Genomic DNA, 20,000 nt, shown 5'->3' with positions numbered 1-20,000 from the left:
ATATATATATATATATATATATATATATATATACATAAAAATTCTGCTGTATTTGGAAAGTGGCAGTTTTGCATATTTGGAATAATTACATATGTACGATAATTTTACCAGAAGTACAATAATTTCAACCTGTGTAGTACGGTAATATGGCCAAAACAATCTGGCAACGCTGCTCTGGTATGACGTAACCACAACATCGTCTGCCGGGCGGCGTGGGGAGACATAAGCATGACCCTCTTATCCCGTGCCTCCTGCAGCCTCCTCAAGGCCAAGCCAGCATGCAGGGCGCCCTTCAAGGTAGTGTGACGCTTTATGAGGGGTCCTGGGGTGTTTGTTAACGTGTGAGGGGAGGGTTAAGGGATAGCAATGGGTGGTTACTTGGAGATGTGTGTGGTGCTGGAGGCTTCAGTGTTTTGTAATGTGTGTGTGTTTGTGTGTTTTTTGTTGTTTTTGATCTCCAATTGTGTTTTTTTTTTTTTTTTATGTTTTATTAGGGAGTTATGGATCCTGTCTTATTTTTGTATTACTACTACTAGTACTACTACTGCTACTGCTACTGGTATTAGCATACATGCAGAATAGATAAGTGCAGGATTTATTTATATTAGTGTAACAAACCACATATTTTAAGAGATATGGTAATAATATAACTTTATGATCAAATATGCCAGTAAAAGCTGTTCATATAAAAAAAAGGTCCACATCTTGGAAAAAGAAATCACTCCTTGAATGTTTAAAGAGAGGAAGATATTATGAGGAAACAGATGTCTGAGGAGAGAGAGAGAGAGAGAGAGAGAGAGAGAGAGAGAGAGAGAGAGAGAGAGAGAGAGAACACTAGATCTTAAAGAAAAAAATAAAATCTTAAAAGAAATATCTATACCTTAAAAAATAAAGGACTCCATATCTCGAAAAAAAAAAGAAAATACATATATTGCTTCATAAGAGATGTGTCTAAAAAGAAAATAAATAAAATAAATAGATAAGCTACTAAGGAATAAGGATGTACCTCTTGTGTACAGTGGGCCCGGCCAGCGGCGTGGTATTGCACTGCAGCAGGACCTTTGCCCCTGGAGAGAATTAGGAACATTGGCATCTCAGCACACATCGACTCAGGCAAGACGACCTTGACGGAGCGCATCCTGTATTACACCGGCAGGATAGAGGAGATGCACGAGGTAACAAGTGTGTGTGTGTGTGTGTGTGTGTGTGTGCCTCGCCATGACCACCATCATCACCATCATGAGGTGTGTGTTGTGTCTAGTAAAATTCTCAGTTTATAATTACATAGTTTTGTATTGTTTTGAAGATGGAATAGACTGATTTAACATGTTTCAAGAAGCTACCTGAATTTTAAGGGTCCATCAATCAGATCACAACTGCCACCAGTAAAAGATTCTTGTATATCACTAACTAAGAAATTTGTAAACCAAAAAAAACAGTGAGATCTTGTATTAACACTGAAGTTATTACTGATATTGGTGTTTCAGGTGCGTGGGAAGGATGGTGTTGGGGCGGTGATGGATAGCATGGAGCTGGAGAGACAGCGCGGCATCACCATCCAGAGTGCCGCCACCTACACCATGTGGAAGGATCACAACATCAACATCATTGACACACCAGGTACGGGAACACTTGTGGGGATGTTGGTGGGATAGAGGGAGTGTTTCAATTATTAAGAAAAAAAAAAAAAAGGAAATAGAGGTAGATATATCAAGAAAAAAGAAAAAATTAAGGGTTACAAAACAAGAACTAGATTGAGTGTGGAGATAGAGAATTCACCACCAGCTTACCACCACCCTAGGACATGTGGACTTCACGGTGGAGGTGGAGAGGGCGCTGCGAGTCCTGGATGGTGCCGTGCTGGTGCTGTGTGCTGTGGGGGGAGTGCAGTCCCAAACCCTGACTGTCAACAGGCAGATTCACAGGTACAGCGTCCCCTGCCTAGCATTCATCAACAAGCTGGACCGCATGGGAGCAAACCCCTACCGTGTGCTGAACCAGATGAGGTGGGTTCATGTGGCACTGGTTCATGGAGTGGGAGTGGTTCGTGTGTGTTTTGTTTTTGTTTTGTCTTCTTTTTATCTGTTTGTTTATTTATTTAGTTTTATTTATTTGTCTATTTATTTAGTTTGTGTATTTATTTATGTGTGTATTCATTTATTTGTTATTCTAATTTTTATCATAATTATTATTATTATCATTATTATTGTTATTATTATTATTGTTATTCCTATCTCTTTCTTGAACCTAAGCTTTTCAGCCTTGAACCCATTATTTCTTGTCCTATCCTGATTACTGATCCTGAGAATTTTGTTTACATCATCCTTGTTGTAACCCCTATACCACTTGCGGATTTGTTTATGTTCTTAACTTGTAACTTTCCCAACAGATCAAAGCTTCACCACAATGCAGCGTTTATTCAGCTCCCGATTGGCTTGGAGGGGGACACGAAGGGAGTGGTGGACCTGGTGGAGGAAAAAGCTATTTACTACGAGGGGAACTTAGGGTAGGAGTTTTTTTAATGTGTAAGAGGGGTGTAGTAGTGTCTGAAAAGTTATAGCTGATTATGGGGGAAAAGTGTCTAGCAGTAAGAGTTTTAATCACTGCCACGCTCATCCCTTGCAGTTGTGTAGCAGTAAAAGTTCAATTAAAACCTGCCACTCTAATACCTTGCAATTGTCCACAGTAAGGGTTCAGATAATCCCCACCACTTTCATCCCTTGCAAGAAGTAAATAATATTGCTAATTTGGGTGTCAATGCTCTGCCACTCCTGATTCCCACAGAACCATCCTTCGTTACGATGAGATTCCCCAGGAGATGCGAGTGGAGAGTGAGGAGAGGCGGCTGGAGCTGATTGAACACCTCTCCAATGTGGATGAACACTTGGGAGAGATGTTCCTAGGTGTGTACATGTGTGTGTGTGTGTGTGTGTCTGGTTCTTCACATGGGTCAAGTCACACTCCTATGGTCCCATCTCTGTATTATTTGTGCTTCCTTTAGTTCATGTACATTCCCTTCCTATCTGACCTTTTCCTGCAGTCTGTTCCATGATGTTGTCTATATATTATTTGTTTTTCCTTTGGTTGATCTATATTTCTTGTCTCTTATCATCTTTTCTTGTAATCTGTTCCATGTGTGTGTGTGTGTGTGTGTGTGTGTGTGTGTGTGTGTGTGTGTGTGTGTGTGTGTGTGTGTGTGTGATGACTAATTGAGTTCCCCATGCCCTTGTCTTCACAGAGGAGAAGACACCCACAAGTAATGACCTGCATGCTGGGATCCGCAGGGCCTGTCTGGCACGCAGCTTCACGCCAGTCATGATGGGCACGGCACTCAAAAACAAAGGTGTGCAGACTCTGCTGGATGCTGTGTTGCGCTACCTCCCCAACCCAGCAGAGGTAGAGAATAAGGCACTGGTGCAGGACACTGCTGGGTGAGTGAATGGCAGGGTGATTGAGGGTGGAGAAGTGAAGGGAGAGAATTGACATAGGATCTTTGTATCAAAGTGTTGGTGTATCCTTTTTTCCGAGCACACAGAGAAGGATTCACAACGAATTTTCATGTCTAAATGCTGCCATGTCCCTCTCCCTGGCAAACAAATGACCTCATGTCTGAATACTGCCTTATCCTTTCCCCCGACAAACAAAGACGATTCACAAAAAACCTTCTTTTAAACTTAAATTTTTTTTCAGTTTTTAATGCAGGTCCAGACCTGTACAAAAAATTGAAAACATTTTGTGGTATAAATTTTTCATATTTTACATATGTATAATGGCTAGGGTTGGCATTAGATGAAAGAGATAGGGAGTGGGTATGAGAAATGTAGAAACAAGGAGGGAGTGGGGAGGAGGAGGTGGACATGGAGTGGGCCTGACAAAAGGAGGTGTGGTTTAATTGACATGTCACGACTTCTGGCCTGTGATATTTACCTATTAAAATTCCTTGAGTTAACATGTGGCTTTAGCTAAAATATAAGGGCTGCTTCATCAAATAGGGAGCCATCTGTACATATACTCGTACATAAAAGGTGTAAAAGTAGTCAAGCCTGATCCATTAATTTCCTGTACAGTACAAGTCAATACAATCTTTGTCCAGCTAGACCAACCTGTATCAGCATGATCTTCAGATAACACTTCAAGCTTTTTTTTCACTTTAGATTACTTTTTAACTGCTTATTTAAACTAATTTACATATAAATATGAGGAATAATAAATAAATAAATAATCCCTCCAAAAATAATAAAACTTCACAAAAAACTCAGGTTTCTTCCAACCTTGTTCTTGTCTAAATCCAATTGTGTCTTTTCCCCAGCAGACAAAGGAGAGGGTTCACAAAGGACCTTCATGTCTAAGTGTGCTTTTCCCAACAAAACAAAGACAATTCACAGTGAACCTTCTTGCCAAAATGTTATAGTGTCACTTTCTCCCGGGCAGGAAGGAGAGCAAGGTGCTGCTACACTCGGCCAGGGACAGGAGTCATCCCTTCGTGGGTCTGGCCTTCAAGCTGGAGGCCGGCAAGTATGGGCAGCTCACTTATGTCAGGGTGTACCAGGGGGGCCTCAGGAAGGGCGAGAACATCTTCAACACTCGCACCAACAAGAGGGTAAGATGTGTGGGGATTATGTCAGTACTACAGTTGTCTCAGACAGTGGTGTGAAACCCAGTCTTTTTCTATCCATTATTGTAAAATTCTTGTTTCAGTCTCACTTGAATCATAAAAACACCTTTGAAAACCTTGATAACTTCTATAAGAGTCCTTTAAAAGAATCCATATTAAACTATCACAAGCATCATGAAAGCACCCTTGAAAACCCTAATATTAGAGCATGAAAAGTGTAATTGAAAACACCCTTAAAATGATGGTAACCTCCATTACAAACTGAAAAGTATCAAATCCTTTTAAACTATCAGCAGATTCACAAAAGCACCCTTGAAAACCTTAATAACTCCCACTAGAATCTGTTTAAGGAGTTAAGGACACCAAAACATCTAAGAACATGACCCAAAGTAACACAGATGTAGTCCCTTGGTATACTGGTACCTGAAGAACTAATTACGGGCCTCTCTTCCTCCTTCTGCAGGTGAAAGTGTCCCGTCTGGTCCAGCTCCACAGCAACAACATGGAGGACGTGAATGAGGTGTTTGCTGGGGACATCTGTGCTTTGTTTGGCATTGATTGTGCCTCGGGGGACACCTTCACCACCCAGCCAAAGTACCCCATCTCCATGGTGAGTGCTGCCCCTGTGTAAGAAAAGACCCAGTACAAAAGCCTAACTTGGTCACTTCCTTTCACCTGCACAGGAAGGTTTGTACTGTTGAGAAGAAAAACCTGTATAAGCCTGAGTGATTAAAATATAAAACTGTGTGTGTGTCAGAACTTTTTACATGAGGATCACCATTTTTCTATGCAGTCAAAATAGTTATGCAGTTCTCTCTTCCTTTCATTTCTTATACCAGCTTAGAGTTTTTGCAATAGTGCATGCCAGACCCTGTAAAGAGACAGACCCAGGACAAAACTCATTCTCCTTCCCTCCCACTGCAGGAAAGTATGTATGTGCCAGACCCAGTCATCTCTATGTCCATCAAGCCCAAAAACCCCAAGGACCTCGACTCGTTCAGCAAGGCCGTCAACCGCTTCACCCGCGAAGACCCCACTTACCGCATCCAGTGGGACACCGACAACAAGGAGACCATCGCGTCCGGCATGGGGGAGCTGCATCTGGAGATCTACGCACAGGTAATGAGTGGGAGGGTGTTGTCGTAAGTCCCTAATTAACATAGAGAGCGTTCGTGGGTCTACCAATGGAGGGGAGGAGAGAGTGAAGGCAGGACTCAATGGAAAGTCTTGTTTGAGTTTATAGGCTACTGTTCATTGTAATGGATCCTATTCCCTCCTCAGAGAATGCAACGGGAGTATGGGTGTGAGGTGGTGATGGGGAAGCCTAAGGTGGCCTTCCGCGAGACACTCGTTTCCCCTGTCGAGTTCAATTTCGTACACAAGAAGCAGAGTGGAGGTGCGGGGCAGTACGGCCACATCATTGGCGTGGTGGAGGTGAGGCGTGGCGGGGGAGTGTGGTGCGGCTGACTGAGTGGTGAACAACTGTATGAATGTAGGAGTATGGGACTGCTGAGTGAATGATGGATGACTGTACAGCTGAATGAATAAGTGGATGATTTGTGTGAGTATAGGAGTGTGACAGAGGTGGATGCAAATGGTGAATAATTTGTATGAGTATAGTTATATGGGACAACTGAATGAGTGAATGATGGATGATTTGTATGAATGTAGGAGTGTGACAGAGATGAGTGAGTGAATGGTGAATGACTGTATAAATATAGAAGTGTCATTGTGCTTCTTTTTATTTATTTATGCTTCTCATTATTATTATTATTATTATTATTATTATTATTATTATTATTATTATTATTATTATTATTATTATTTATTTATTATTTTCTGCTGCTGCTTCATGATGAATAACTCTAAAAAATGCAGGACTGTCATGACTTGTTCTTCACATGTACCTTTCTCATCCATCATTCTTCTCCATCATCATAAGCATCATTTGTCTGTTCCAGCATTTTACTCTTGCATCTCAGTTATCTACACTGTCCTTCATCTCAAACCCTTCCCTCCACACCCACAACAGCCGCTGCCCACACAGGAGAACACCCAGCTGGCCTTTTCAGACGAGACAATGGGCACCAGCATTCCCAAGCAGTTCATTCCAGCCATCGAGAAAGGCTTCAAGGAAATGTGCAACAAAGGTGAAGATTAGAGAGAGAGAGAGAGAGAGAGAGGGTTGTATATAATTTTAAGTATATGTACAGTACCTCCTGCATCTCTCATTATCACTAAAGGAAAAGAACAGAATGTGATAAATTGATGCATAGAGGCAGATGGTTTGAAGCTGTCAGGAGTTACTTTGCTTGTGAGACAGAGATAGAGATATGTCACTTGTGGTTGTCATTCTAGTCATTATTGTTGATCCTTATTGGTTGACATATTGATAAGCCACAAAGGCAGATACTATGACAGTATGTTAGGGAGGTTTCAAGACACTTATCCTCCAATTTTGGATAATCCTAGTGTCTTTTTTCCCCTTTTTGTTGCCCATGGCTAGACAGATTCATCATTTGCCATGAGTTTGATCATCACTAATGTTGCCCCATGTCGGCAGGCATGATGACGGGCCACAAGATTGCTGGCGTGAGGTTCCGGGTGCAGGACGGCTCCAGCCACATGGTGGATTCCAACGAGATCTCCTTCATCTTGGCAGCTCAGGGCGCCATGAAGCAGGGTGAGGCATGGCAGGCAGGCATGGAGAGGATTGTGCAGAAAGGAAGGGACAGAGAGGTGAAGGAATAGCAAGGTTAAGCAAGGGTCTCCAGATGAAAGGAAGAGGTTTGGAGGGATGATAGATGGAGGGGTGGAGAAATGTGAGGATTTGAGATGGTAATAAGAGATAGAGGAATGGGAGGGTTTTGGAAACTGGGAAGGGATGTAGGAATAAAACAATCTGAGAGGAAAGACAGGGGTTTGTTTCTTTACTTGTGTTGCTTCAGCCAGGAAGTAAATTCTCTTATACAGGTGAGGTTGGATGTAACGACTGTCTTTGCATTATTCATCTTTTGCTGAAGTCTTTCTATTTATCTAAGCAAATGTATTTTTTTGAGTGGCAAGGCCCTGAGGAGCTTTCCAAAAGATAGCTTGCTTTTCACATTTTGTTCATCTTCCTTCGGTTATGGAGATGTTCCCAGCTAAGAAAGTTCGATCTCTCTTTTTCTCACTCAGCTTATGAATTTGGACCATGTTTGTATATGGGATAAAATCAAGAGTGCAAGAAGTGTATAGCTGCAAGAAGGCTATAATTAAATCTTCCCTTTTTGTACTCAGTTTATGAATTTGGGGCACGTTTGTATGTGGGAGAAAATCAAAAGTGCATATAGCTGTGGGAAAGCTACATTAAATCTCCCTGCTTTCTCACTCAGCCTATGAATTTGGGGCATGGATGGTACTGGAGCCAATCATGTCTGTGGAGATCACTGCACCAGAAGAGTTCCAGGGTGTGGTCACCTCCCACATGAACAAGAGGCACGGCATCATCACGGGCACAGACGCCAATCAGGGCTGGTTCTCTCTGTACTGCGAGGTGAGTGGGTGGGTGAGAAGGTAGGGATGGGTCTATGGAGAGGTTGGGTGGACAGGGATGGAGAGATGAAGGAGTAGGAAGGTAGGGATAGGTCTGGGAAGAGGTTGGGTGGACAGAGACAGAGGGATGAACGAGTGGGAAGGTGTAGGTGAATGTGACAGTAGCAGAGTAGGTAGGGATGTCTGGGGGGAGATTGGGTGGACAGGGACTGAGATGAAGGAATAGGAAAGTTTTGAGAGGGTCTTGAGATGAGAGTTTGTAAAGGTTGTAAAAGATGAAGGGGTGGAGAATTGTGAGGATTTGAGTCATTAGGGATGGAGAAATGGGAGGATTTTTGGAAGCTAGGAAGGGATGTAGAAATAAGACAATCAGAGAGGAAAGACAGGGGTTTGTTTGTTTGGGAAGATATGGAGGGATGAAGGAAAGAGGCTGTCTAAGATCTAAGGGATGGGTTTGGGAGAATAGGAATGAGTGCAGAAATGGAAAAGAAATGGAAGGGTCTTGAAATGTAAAGGAAAGAGTTTGTAAGTGTGGTAAGAAGGAATGAACAGGTAGTTTTTTTTTTTATCAGTCACAAAATGTTCTGATGCTTTCCAGGTTCCCCTCAACGACATGTTTGGATATGCCAATGAGCTGCGGTCCTCAACACAGGGCAAGGGAGAGTTTGCAATGGAGTACTCATGTTACCTGCCAGCGCGCTCCGAGGTCATGGAGGAACTGGTGAGCCAACACGAGTCCCTCACACAGCCTGAGGTAGCCAAGAAGAAGAGCAGGAGATAAGAGTAGATCTGGTTTTAGCTCTACTTTCATAAGTGCTACCCTCCCACCAAGTGGCTGGAGCTCGGATGCAAGCTTATGTGCCACAAGTTGTATGTCTGTGTTTAGAAAATCATCTTTTATTTTTTCCCCACTAAAAGAGCTCTATAGTTGACTGACTGTACAGGACAAAGCCAGGATGAATGTAGGTTTTATAAACTGTGGAAGGTTTACCATTTCATTCCAAATCTCCAGAGAAACAATAGCATCTTTATCCCAGTTACTGTCCTGCCCCAGAAGGCATGGCAAATTTTGGGTGAATGTTTGAAGGTTTTTAACTTGTTTTTTTTTGTGCTGGGTGTGTACAAACTAATGTATATAGTAAGTAATAAGTTAATGTAGCTCTTTACAGGTATTCAGTTGATATTTGATTGATTCATTGCATTGTGTGAACATTCATTCAGAATTGTACATTGGAAATATTTGTAAATAACGTACATCTACATTAAAATATAGAAATGTCTGTTACTTGTTATTTATTGAACAATGAAAAGTCAAAAGCCAGTGACCCTAATCAGGTTATTAACATGAAAAATAAATAAAACATTGAAGTGACTTTATTCTCTTTCCATCATTCTTCTTGTAAAATAAGTCGACAAGGATGCTTCACCACATCAGACTCAAGAGGCTGCAGGATCAGGAATACTTCCTGATCTACTCCTCCTACAAACCCACAAATTCTGAGTACCTGAGTACCCAACCTTCATGCCCTTTCTCACTCTTCTCAACACATTCACTTCAGTAACTCAACTAAGGAAACATTATGACACTGTGATTTAGGTACCTGTATGAACCCTAACCTTCCTTCATGCCCTTTTGACACTTCTCAATACATTCACTTCAACAGTAATCCAGAAAACATTACGATGCTACAAGTACTTTCTGCTTTTTGGTGCATGGGGTCAGTTCAAGCGCACCAATCATTTTAGGGGTCTTAGCACCTGTCTTGCCTAACTTAGCTTTTGGGGTCATGTTCTTTCCTGGTGTGGCCTTTTTCAACCTTTCCTTCTTGTCTGGTGTGGCTTCTGTTCCTGGTGCTGCATCCTCAACACGTTTCCTCTTCCCTGGTGTAGCTTTAGGAGTCTGTGTTGGTGTCTGGCTGCCTTTCTTCTTCCCTGGTGTGGTTTTGAGAGTTCGTGTTGGTGTCTGGCTGACTTTCTTCTTCCCTGGTGTGGTTTTGAGAGTTCGTGTTGGTGTCTTGGTGCCTTTCTTCTTCCCTGGTGTGGTTTTGGGAGTTTGTGCTGGTGTTTGGTTGACTTTTTCTTCCCCTGGTGTAGCTTCAGTTCCTGGTGCTGCATCCTCAACACATTTCCTCTTTACTGGTGTAGCTTCGGGAGTTTGTGTTGGTGTCTTGGTGCCTTTCTTCTTCCCTGGTGTGGTTTTGGGAGTTTGTGCTGGTGTTTGGTTGTCTTTTTCTTCCCCTGGTGTAGCTTCAGTTCCTGGTGCTGCATTCTCAACACATTTCCTCTTTACTGGTGTAGCTTTGGGAGTTCGCGTTGGTGTCTTGGTGCCTTTCTTCTTCCCTGGTGTGGTTTTGGGAGTTTGTGCTGGTGTTTGGTTGTCTTTTTCTTCCCCTGGTGTAGCTTCAGTTCCTGGTGCTGCATCCTCAACACATTTCCTCTTTACTGGTGTAGCTTTGGGAGTTTGTGGTGGTGTCTTGGTGCCTTTCTTCTTCCCTGGTGTGGTTTTGAGAGTTCGTATTGGTGTCTTGGTGCCTTTCTTCTTCGCTGGTGTAACTTTGGGAGTTTGTGCTGGTGTTTGATTACCTTTTTCTTCCCCTGTTGTAGCTTCAGTTCCTGGTGCAGTATTCTCAACATGCTTCTTCCCTGGTGTAGCTTTGGGAGTTTGTGGTGGTGTCTTGGTGCCTTTCTTCTTCCCTGGTGTGGTTTTGAGAGTTCGTTTTGGCGTCTTGGTGCCTTTCTTCTTCCCTGGTGTAACTTTGGGAGTTTGTGCTGGTGTTTGATTACCTTTTTCTTCCCCTGTTGTAGCTTCAGTTCCTGGTGCTGCATCCTCAACATGCTGCTTCTTCTCTGGTGTAGCTTTGGGAGTCTGAGTTGGTGTCTGGTTGCCTTTCTTCTTCCCTGGTGTGGTTTTGAGAGTTCGTTTTGGCGTCTTGGTGCCTTTCTTCTTCCCTGGTGTAGCTTTGGGAGTTTGCACTGGTGTTTGGTTACCTTTTTCTTCCCCTGTTGTAGCTTCAGTTCCTGGTGCTGCATTCTCAACATGCTGCTTCTTCTCTGGTGTAGCTTTGGGAGTTTGTGCAGGTGTCTGGTTGCCCTTTTTCTCTCCTGATGTAGCTTCAGTTCCTGGTGCTGCATCCTCAACATGTTTCCTCTTCCCCAGTGTAGCTTTGGGAGTCTGAGTTGGTGTCTGGTTGCCTTTCTTCTTCCCTGGTGTGGTTTTGAGAGTTCGTTTTGGCGTCTTGGTGCCTTTCTTCTTCCCTGGTGTAGCTTTGGGAGTTTGCGCTGGTGTTTGGTTACCTTTTTCTTCCCCTGTTGTAGCTCCAGTTCCTGGTGCTACATTCTCAACATGCTGCTTCTTCTCTGGTGTAGCTTTGGGAGTTTGTGCAGGTGTCTGGTTGCCCTTTTTCTCTCCTGTTGTAGCTTCAGTTCCTGGTGCTGCATTCTCAACATGCTGCTTCTTCCCTGGTGTAGCTTTGGGAGTTTGCGCTGGTGTTTGGTTACCTTTTTCTTCCCCTGTTGTAGCTTCAGTTCCTGGTGCTGCATCCTCAACATGCTGCTTCTTCTCTGGTGTAGCTTTGGGAGTCTGAGTTGGTGTCTGGTTGCCTTTCTTCTTCCCTGGTGTGGTTTTGAGAGTTCGTTTTGGCGTCTTGGTGCCTTTCTTCTTCCCTGGTGTAGCTTTGGGAGTTTGTGCTGGTGTTTGGTTACCTTTTTCTTCCCCTGTTGTAGCTTCAGTTCCTGGTGCTGCATCCTCAACATGCTGCTTCTTCCCTGGTGTAGCTTTGGGAGTTTGTGCAGGTGTCTGGTTGCCTTTCTTCTTCCCTGGTGTGGTTTTGAGAGTTCGTTTTGGCGTCTTGGTGCCTTTCTTCTTCCCTGGTGTAGCTTTGGGAGTTTGCGCTGGTGTTTGGTTACCCTTTTCTTCCCCTGTTATAGCTTCAGTTCCTGGTGCTACATTCTCAACATGCTGCTTCTTCTCTGGTGTAGCTTTGGGAGTTTGTGCAGGTGTCTGGTTGCCTTTTTTCTCTCCTGGTGTAGCTTCAGTTCCTGGTGCTGCATCCTCAACATGTTTCCTCTTCCCCAGTGTAGCTTTGGGAGTCTGACTTGGTGTCTGGTTGCCTTTCTTCTTCCCTGGTGTGGTTTTGAGAGTTCGTGTTGGTGTCTGACTGCCTTTCTTCTTCCCTGGTGTCGTTTTGAGAGTTGGTACTGGTGTCTTGCTTCCTTTCTTCTTCCCTGGTGTGGTTTTGAGAGTTGGTACTGGTGTCTTGCTTCCTTTCTTCTTCCCTAGTGTGGTTTTGGGAGTTCGTGTTGGTGTCTGACTGCCTTTCTTCTTTCCTGGTGTGGGTTGAGGTATTGGGGTTGCAACTTCTTGTGCATCCTCTATGTTATTTTCACTCACTCTCATTTTCTTTGCTTTTGGTGTCTCCTTACTATCTGGCGTGTCTTGTACATTTCCATTAGCTAAACTTTCAACGCCAGGTGTCTTCTTTTTGTTTAGTCTTTTCTTCCCTGATTTGGGCGTACTCTGTGTCTCTGCAGGTGTTGGTTCTTCTGTCTTGGGTGTATCGTGCTCCACTCCATTTGAGAAGGCTTTAGGTGTTGTGTTTGCAATCTTAGGAGTCTTTTTCTTGTTATTTGTCTTTTTCACAGTTCTGGGGGTGGTACTTCCTGCCTCTAGTGTGTCAGGTTCAAGAGCTATGAATATTTCCTCTGCTAGTTCTGCCTTACTTTTTGGTTTGGGTGTCGTCGTCTTAGTTCCTGGTGTGGCTTTGGGTGTTTTGGCCACTGTGTTCACTTCTTCAGGTGCTTCTACAGGTGTTTCTGTGGGTACCTCTGCTACTTTGGGTGTTTCTGTGAGTGCCTCTGATACTTTGGGTGTTTCTGTGGGTGCCTCTGATACTTTGGATGTTTCTGTGAGTGCCTCTGCTACTTTGGGTGTTTCTGTGAGTGCCTCTGCTACTTTGGGTGTTTCTGTGAGTGCCTCTGATACTTTGGATGTTTCTGTGAGTGCCTCTGCTACTTTGGGTGTTTCTGTGAGTGCCTCTGCTACTTTGGGTGTTTCTGTGAGTGCCTCTGCTACTTTGGGTGTTTCTGTGAGTGCCTCTGATACTTTGGATGTTTCTGTGAGTGCCTCTGATACTTTGGATGTTTCTGTGAGTGCCTCTGATACTTTGGATGTTTCTGTGAGTGCCTCTGATACTTTGGATGTTTCTGTGGGTACCTCTGCTACTTCCAGTGTATTTTCTGCCTTGAGTGTGATTTCCATTACCTCAGTGGTCTCCTTTTGTGCCTTGGGTGTCTTTTTTGCTGATTTCGGAGTAGCTTTTGCTGTTTTTGGTGTCTTTTTTGCTGCCTTGGGTGTTGCCTTTCCTGCTTTAGGTGTTCCTTTTACTGATTTGGGCGTCTTGGTCTTGTCTTTGGGTGTAGCTCTGGGTGTGGACTTAGCACCCTTCTTGACAAGCTTCTTGATAGCATTGGGCGGCGTCTTCAGCACAATTTCATCATCGCTCTCGTCCACCTCTATCAACAACATCTCCTCTGCTGCAGCTTTTGCTTTGCCTCCTGATTTCTTTGGGGTCTTCCTCATTTTGGTGGATTCCAAGCTACTCATTATCTGCAGGTAAGAGAGAAATGGATTTAATATGTGAAGCTCATTAAGTGGTTAGCTATTTGAAGACTTTCTCTCTCTCTCTCTCTCTCTCTCTCTCTCTCACTGGATTATCTGTAGGTAAAAGAGGAACAAGAGTAGAAATTTACTTATATGTGAAGCTTATGAACTGGTTAGCTATCTGAATACACACACACTCAGTCTCTCTCTCTCTCTCTCTCTCTCTCTCTCTCTCTCTCTCTCTGGAGGTTATTTGTAGGTAAGAGATAAACAAGGGAAGAAATGTAAACAATATGCATAGCTCATGAATTGGGTAGTTTTTTTAATACGGTCTTCCTCTCATAATCTCTCAGTTCCTTGCCTACCTTGGAAGCAAGCTCTTCACGTGCTGCTCCAAATGCCTCCTTCTGCTGCTCTGTCAGGTCAGGATTAACGTCTTCACATGGCTCAAAATCAGAGGCATCATCTACAATGGTCACCGCAACCTGGTCCTTGTCCTTCACCACAGCAGGGGCATCTGTGGCGTGTCCATTCACTGCCTGGCCTGCCTCTGCTGTGCTCTTGTCCTCTGCTGTGCTCTTGTCCTCTGCTTTGCCCTCCAATGCACCACTGCTCTGTTATGTTGTAAGTGCCTTAGTTAATGCATATGTCAAACACTTCCAGATTTAAATTATTTTGAAAATGTAAGGGTTGGGAGCTAAGATCTATATAATTTTAAAGTAATTGTGTTTTAATTGAAAGGCCAAACATGCTGACAGTTTTGATTTGAAGTTTTATGAATGCATCAATTTTTATACAATGTTACCTCAGTAAATGTCTGCTTTACGTGATCTGATACAACCCCACCAATTTACTGTATAATATGTCAATAACAATAAGGTTTTTTTTCATGGGCATGGATTAATCATTTTCCTTTTATTTCTTATGGGAAAAATTTGTTTGGAATACGTCCTGCTTGGGATGAGTCCTAGGATCTGGAATGGATTAAGGGCGTATACTGAGGTAACACTGTATAGTAAATAAATGAATAAAAACAGGCGGTCACAGCTGTACAAGTGTGGAATCTCTAGAGACAGACAACCAAGCTTACAGTCACGGGAAACACTTCGCTGGGAGAATTTTCCTTTTGCAACACAAAGGTGAAGCTGGAAATGTTTACAAGTCAATGGTCCCACATTCACACATGCCAATTTATTCATACTGAGGTCAAGTTGTCTCAGCTTTCACGTAAAATCACTATTATTACATCATTAAGCAAGGAATTACAGGGAAGGTTACTGAATGTTGGATGGTCAGGGGCAGGAGGGTGAGTCCTGGGTGTTTTATCAAGAAGCTTCTGCCCTGCCCACCTGTAGCTGTGTGCCAAGAAGAATCTTCAAGGGGATATCAATGCCCAGCTCCTTCAATTGCTTGACCTTCCTGACATAGGTATCTATCAGTCTCGACTCCCTTCTCTTGATCTGCTTCTGTGAACGCTGCTTGTTCAGCTGTGGGGAGAAGACACTGTTCTTCAGGCTGTTTCATTGCTGTGTGGTTCTAACAATTACTCAGCTATAGGAGGAAAATATTACTAATTTCCAAGTTTTTCCTTTCCCACTACATAGTTACTATTGAAATATCTAGAACACAATATAAAGAAACATTCTTTTATCTACATACTTCACATGACAAGTTCAACCCTCATCTGTAAATTGAGAGCTTCATCAGTGACTCCCTCTCCACAGGGTGTCTCTAGGTGGAGGGAAAAATAAACAGTGGGTACCCTCCTGACAGCTCTTTTCTACATGTTCAATTTAGAAGAGGTTGAATAAGGGAGGGGAAATAAGCAGTGGGTATCCTCCTGAGGGCTCCTTTCTGCATGTTCAATTAGTGAGGAGAATAAGGAAGGGAAAATAAGGAGTGGGTACCTTCCTAACGGCTCCTTTCCTCATGTTCACTTTGGGACAGTTGTTTGGCCGGGTATTCTTGCCTTTGAACAGGTTTATGGTCGCCATGCTGGGAGGAATGACCATGCCTGGTAGAAGAAGAGAACCATGTTTAAAGTGTCACACAGAACATCATACAAGACTATGATGCAACCTTTTAACAACATGGTCCCTTCTGTCTAGGTTATCACTTCTGTGGTAATGTTAGCCTGTGTGTGAAAGTGAGGTGCTTTGCTTGGACCATCCTGTGTGACACTGACAGCTTTGTATAGAGATTGATGGAGACTGAAGGTCAAAGAAACATACATTTCATTATCTTGCCAAAGGTGAGGTATCCATTCATATGCTTGGCCACAATCTTCGCCACCTCATCGTGTTGGAACTCCACGTATGCAAAGCCGCAGCTCTGGCCAGTCTGTTGGATGAAGATGTATCCCTGAGGTGCCTGTCTCTCTCACCAAGCACAGCCACACTTGCTCCTCATTACACACAGACAGACTTTCTCTTTCTCTCATCACACACAGGTTTTATTCTCTCATTACATTTAAACTTGCTCCTCTCACCAAACACACACAGACAGACTTCCTTCTCTCATCACCCAAACATACACACGTACAGACTTGCTTTTTTCACCACCCACACACACACACACACACACACACACATATACAATCTGCCAAGACCATCTCTGAGACTCACCTTCTTGCTGCGTACAAGCCTAACATTCTCCACCACTCCAAACTGCCTGAAGTATCGGAATATCTGTCCCTCGAAGAAGCCGTGGGGAATATTGGACAGCATGATGATGGCTCTCCTGTCATCATCTTTTCTGTTATGCTGGTGAGGAAATGATTACCTGTTATCTCACCATTATCGTCATTCTATTCATTGTCTTTATTTTCCCTTGTGACTGTGCGATTCAAAAGCTTATAAGTCTCTTCCACTCTTGCATATAGTGTAATCACCTCTGCTTTGTGGGTGTGGAATTTAGCTCCAAAATAAATAAATAATCCCTTATCATTTTACCATCATTGTTGTCATTCTATTTATTGTTTGACAGCTTATGAGTTTCTCCCATTTTTGCAGACAATCTAAAGTACACTGAAAAGACAGCATAAAAATTCCTTTGTTTAAATTTTCATGGGTTACCCACACCACATCAAAATCTGCTCCAAAAATTAGTTTGCCTCAATATTACCAAAATGCAGCTAACCAATATTTACTAATAACTGGTGTTACTTGTATTTTTCCTTTTTTTTCTATCCTTCCGTGAGGAGAAAATGCAACATCTCATTACCCTGAGGGCTTGTCTCTTCTGCAGTGTCTTCTTTCGAAATTCCCCATCACCAGACTTCTGAAGGGCGATGAACTTGGCAGCAGTGGTCTTCTTAGCAGCAGGTGAAGCAGCAGCTTTGGCCTTGTGAGTGACAGTCTTCTTGATTTTGAATGGAGAGGTCTTCTTGGCCTTCGGAGGGCCTGGCCTGGTGGTCTTGATGGTTTTGATCTTTGCCATGGCTGGAAGAAGCACCAAAGTGAAACACTCAAAGAAACAAGGCAATGAATTCAGGTTTGATTTGGATTTATGTAATATCACAACAGATTAGGTAATTCAAGTAAATCTATCATTCTAATTGGTTAGGTTCTGTTAATTTATTGTATTAAATTATTTGTGGCTCTACTCTGCTAATACAGTAATCAAAACATAAGAAAATATAAGTAAATTTACAGTTTCAACCAAAAGCCTCCTCCTGACCCCACCCCATAAGGTAAAATAACCTAACCTAACATTTTATAACCTCCTAACCAGGGGGGAGGGCAGCTGGCAAATCCCCCATAAGGTAAACTTACTATTAGGTTCTGACAGGGTAAAATGGGGCTGGAAATGCTCCAAACAATGAGACGTAGACCCTGAAAAGGGCTACAGTTACATACGATGTATTAGTTGAAACAGCAATAAAGCCAGAATATGTTAAGTTAGATCATAATTCAGTTTGGTAAATTTATATCAGGATATATTAGACTTTGGCAACAGATTGGATACACAATGCATAACTGAAAAGTCTATATCTCAGAACTAATTATAAATCCATGGCTTATTCTTTCACACTGTTTAGGGCATGAGAACATTGGGGACAGTAGCTGTAAGAAACTAGCAGACCTAACCTGTAGAATAACCATCTCCATCTATAAATTTATCCAACCTCTTAACAGCTTCTTAATAATGATACAGAGGATAAGATACAGGCACTAATGTCAACTTCGGGTCCCCAGCTTGCTCGGCCGCTTCTGGCAGGTCTGAGTTGCCAGTTGTGTATTTTCCTTAAAGTGTTACCAAGTCTCTCTCTCTCTCTCTCTCTCTCTCTCTCCATTGCTGTCATGTCAATGAGTAGTCTGAGAGAGAGAGAGAGAGAGAGAGAGAGAGAGAGAGAGAGAGAGAGAGAGAGAGAGAGAGAGAGAGAGAGAGAGAGAGAGAGAGAGAGAGAGAGAGAGAGAGAGAGAGAGAGAGAGAGCATACACATTTAGCAACATAATGGTGATATATCTTATCTAGAGAGAGTGAGAGAGAGAGAGAGAGAGAGTAGTATCCTCACCTGACCTTACCTGGTTGGCTACCCTGTCATTTTCAGTAGTATGGCTTATGAATACTGACTGGTATCGTGATTTAAATTAACACCTTTCAGGGCAGCCCACATCTGCAGGCACACCAGCCCTTTGCTTAGTGTTAGGTAAGAATTAAAGTCGGCTTGAAGGAAGGGCTGAGTTGTGTGACCAGCAGAATTCACACAACTATGGAAACTATGCTGGCAGTGCTACTTAATAGTGTCAAAGAGGATATGGCTTAGGTGAGAGTGTAAGGACTTTTAAATGATGCAATGGAGTCAGCTCTGTCAGCACCATCAGGTAGGGAGTTCCAGAGATCTATGCATCTCAGATTTAAAAAAAAAAAAGACCTGTGTCTGCACTCCACCAATATGTGGGGCTTGGCAATTTTGAATCGGTGATCTCTGGTATGAGTTAATGGAGAGACTGTAAAGAGGTCATGTGGTAGTATTAATAACTGGTGGTGAAAAATCTTCCAGTATTGGATGAGATTGGCTCTAATAAGTCTTCCCTGCAGAGTACAAGTTAAGCTTCAAGCAACTGGCATGGTAACACTGGTAACACAGCAAGGAAAATACTCAGGTGACAACTTAGGCCTGCCAGACGCGGCCCAGCCAGCCGGGGATCCCAGGTCGACACTAGTGCCACGATATGCATGGTATATAAATTAAATATACATGATAGTTATTGTCTATTTCCCATTTTGTTCTCCTGGTTACTTTAGAAAATATGCATAATCTGACATTAAATGTTCATGTTTCCTAATAATGCCGCTCTCTTAACTGACATACTGATGCAAAAACAAGACCGAGAAAAATATTTAGTCACATGCTGCATCCCAACACAATTTACTATTAGCTACTACAGCCCCTGTATACCTGTTCAGAGGGAAAGATTCCTGGTGGGTGTGGAGGAAGGTGCTGGCTCGTCCCTGTAGTACTTCTGAGTCAAGGTGAGGCGCAGAACGCCCGTGGGGGATGCAATGAACAGTAGGATGCTCTGATGCTGCACCGCCGCTACCACGTGTTTAAGATACAGCAGCTTGTTTTGTGTCCGAGTCCTTGCTTCTGACTATGTCTTAACTTTAAAACAAATTAACTTCGTATTTATTATTTTTTTAATGACTTAAAAGGATGTACTCAAGTTTATGTGATCTTCTGATAAATTTCTGAATTATTTTATTCATTTCATACATTAACTTTCGAAAGTACTTGATTTTCACTAACCATTTTTTTTTAGTTAATACACAGTCATGACAGTGTTTCTCACATTAAAGAAGTTCAATATGTATTCATTCTATGTATTACAACTCGCAATCTAGTGATTAAACTTCTTTTTTAGAAAGAAAACTTACGAGTTTGTCTGCGCGTTCGGGTGTAGGAACTAGAGCTTCGACTTAACAAAAACACTGAAACATCAAAATGAACTCAAACGCTTGTTTTTTTCAAACTGTAACAAATTATCAACCACTTTTTTTTTATTTAATTTTCAATTATATTACGTGTTATATGCATCCTGTGCACCAAATTAACTTTTTTGAAAAATATCCAACACTATATTTACGCATTACTTTTAAGTATGAAGAACATTTGCAATCACTACTTTACTTTCTATTATTTTAGACACCGAGATAGTGGTAAATAAGCTATTAATTAGCGAGATGAAAGACAACTAAGGAGGGTGCGAAAGAAGTGGTCGGCTGCAGCGTTGCCAGACGTACGATAAT

General features: G+C 42.6%; 2 protein-coding genes across 4 annotated transcripts; one reads left to right on the top strand and one right to left on the bottom strand.

The window, feature by feature from the left end:
- The first annotated feature begins 141 nt into the window (after positions 1-141).
- LOC135093611 (elongation factor G, mitochondrial-like) lies at positions 142-9,522 on the top strand. The gene is made up of 15 exons (XM_063993016.1): positions 142-297; positions 1,020-1,175; positions 1,488-1,620; positions 1,802-2,006; positions 2,390-2,506; positions 2,785-2,903; positions 3,239-3,431; positions 4,432-4,600; positions 5,079-5,225; positions 5,540-5,734; positions 5,897-6,049; positions 6,648-6,765; positions 7,179-7,298; positions 7,990-8,150; positions 8,748-9,522. Exons 1-15 carry the CDS (start codon positions 229-231, stop codon positions 8,928-8,930), a joined length of 2,238 nt encoding a protein of 745 aa, XP_063849086.1. The 5' UTR covers positions 142-228; the 3' UTR covers positions 8,931-9,522.
- Positions 9,508-19,314, bottom strand: LOC135093609 (mucin-2-like). 3 transcript variants are annotated; one of them, XM_063993015.1, is made up of 9 exons: positions 19,153-19,314; positions 16,971-17,188; positions 16,373-16,510; positions 15,980-16,088; positions 15,656-15,762; positions 15,098-15,235; positions 14,114-14,362; positions 10,325-13,754; positions 9,508-10,120 (listed from the first exon to the last, which is right to left on the bottom strand). In XM_063993015.1, the coding sequence occupies exons 2-9, from the start codon at positions 17,184-17,186 to the stop codon at positions 9,828-9,830; spliced, it is 4,680 nt and encodes a 1,559-aa protein (XP_063849085.1). In that variant the 5' UTR covers positions 17,187-17,188; positions 19,153-19,314; the 3' UTR covers positions 9,508-9,827. The 3 variants fall into 3 exon arrangements, with proteins under 3 accessions (XP_063849085.1, XP_063849084.1, XP_063849083.1); XM_063993014.1 differs by having other exon boundaries at positions 9,508-12,259; positions 12,311-13,754; positions 19,153-19,313; XM_063993013.1 differs by having other exon boundaries at positions 9,508-13,754.
- Positions 19,315-20,000: the final 686 nt, after the last annotated feature.

Source organism: Scylla paramamosain, chromosome 43 (genome assembly GCF_035594125.1).
Source record: "Scylla paramamosain isolate STU-SP2022 chromosome 43, ASM3559412v1, whole genome shotgun sequence".
Lineage (NCBI taxonomy): Eukaryota > Metazoa > Arthropoda > Malacostraca > Decapoda > Portunidae > Scylla > Scylla paramamosain.
Note: the sequence above shows the minus strand (reverse complement) of the source record. Positions and strands in the feature narration are given on the sequence as shown.

Excerpts from the sequence above, each read along its gene's own strand:
- LOC135093611 (XM_063993016.1), top strand. The coding sequence starts at position 229 with ATGACCCTCTTATCCCGTGCCTCCTGCAGCCTCCTCAAGGCCAAGCCA. Across the intron at positions 298-1,019 it reads CATGCAGGGCGCCCTTCAAG|TGGGCCCGGCCAGCGGCGTG; the intron begins GTAGTGTGACGC and ends TCTTGTGTACAG. Across the intron at positions 5,226-5,539 it reads CAAAGTACCCCATCTCCATG|GAAAGTATGTATGTGCCAGA; the intron begins GTGAGTGCTGCC and ends CTCCCACTGCAG.
- LOC135093609 (XM_063993013.1), bottom strand. The coding sequence starts at position 17,186 with ATGGCAAAGATCAAAACCATCAAGACCACCAGGCCAGGCCCTCCGAAG. Across the intron at positions 16,511-16,970 it reads AGAAGAGACAAGCCCTCAGG|CATAACAGAAAAGATGATGA; the intron begins GTAATGAGATGT and ends TTTCCTCACCAG. Across the intron at positions 15,236-15,655 it reads GGAAAGGAGCCGTTAGGAAG|CTGAACAAGCAGCGTTCACA; the intron begins GTACCCACTCCT and ends TTCTCCCCACAG.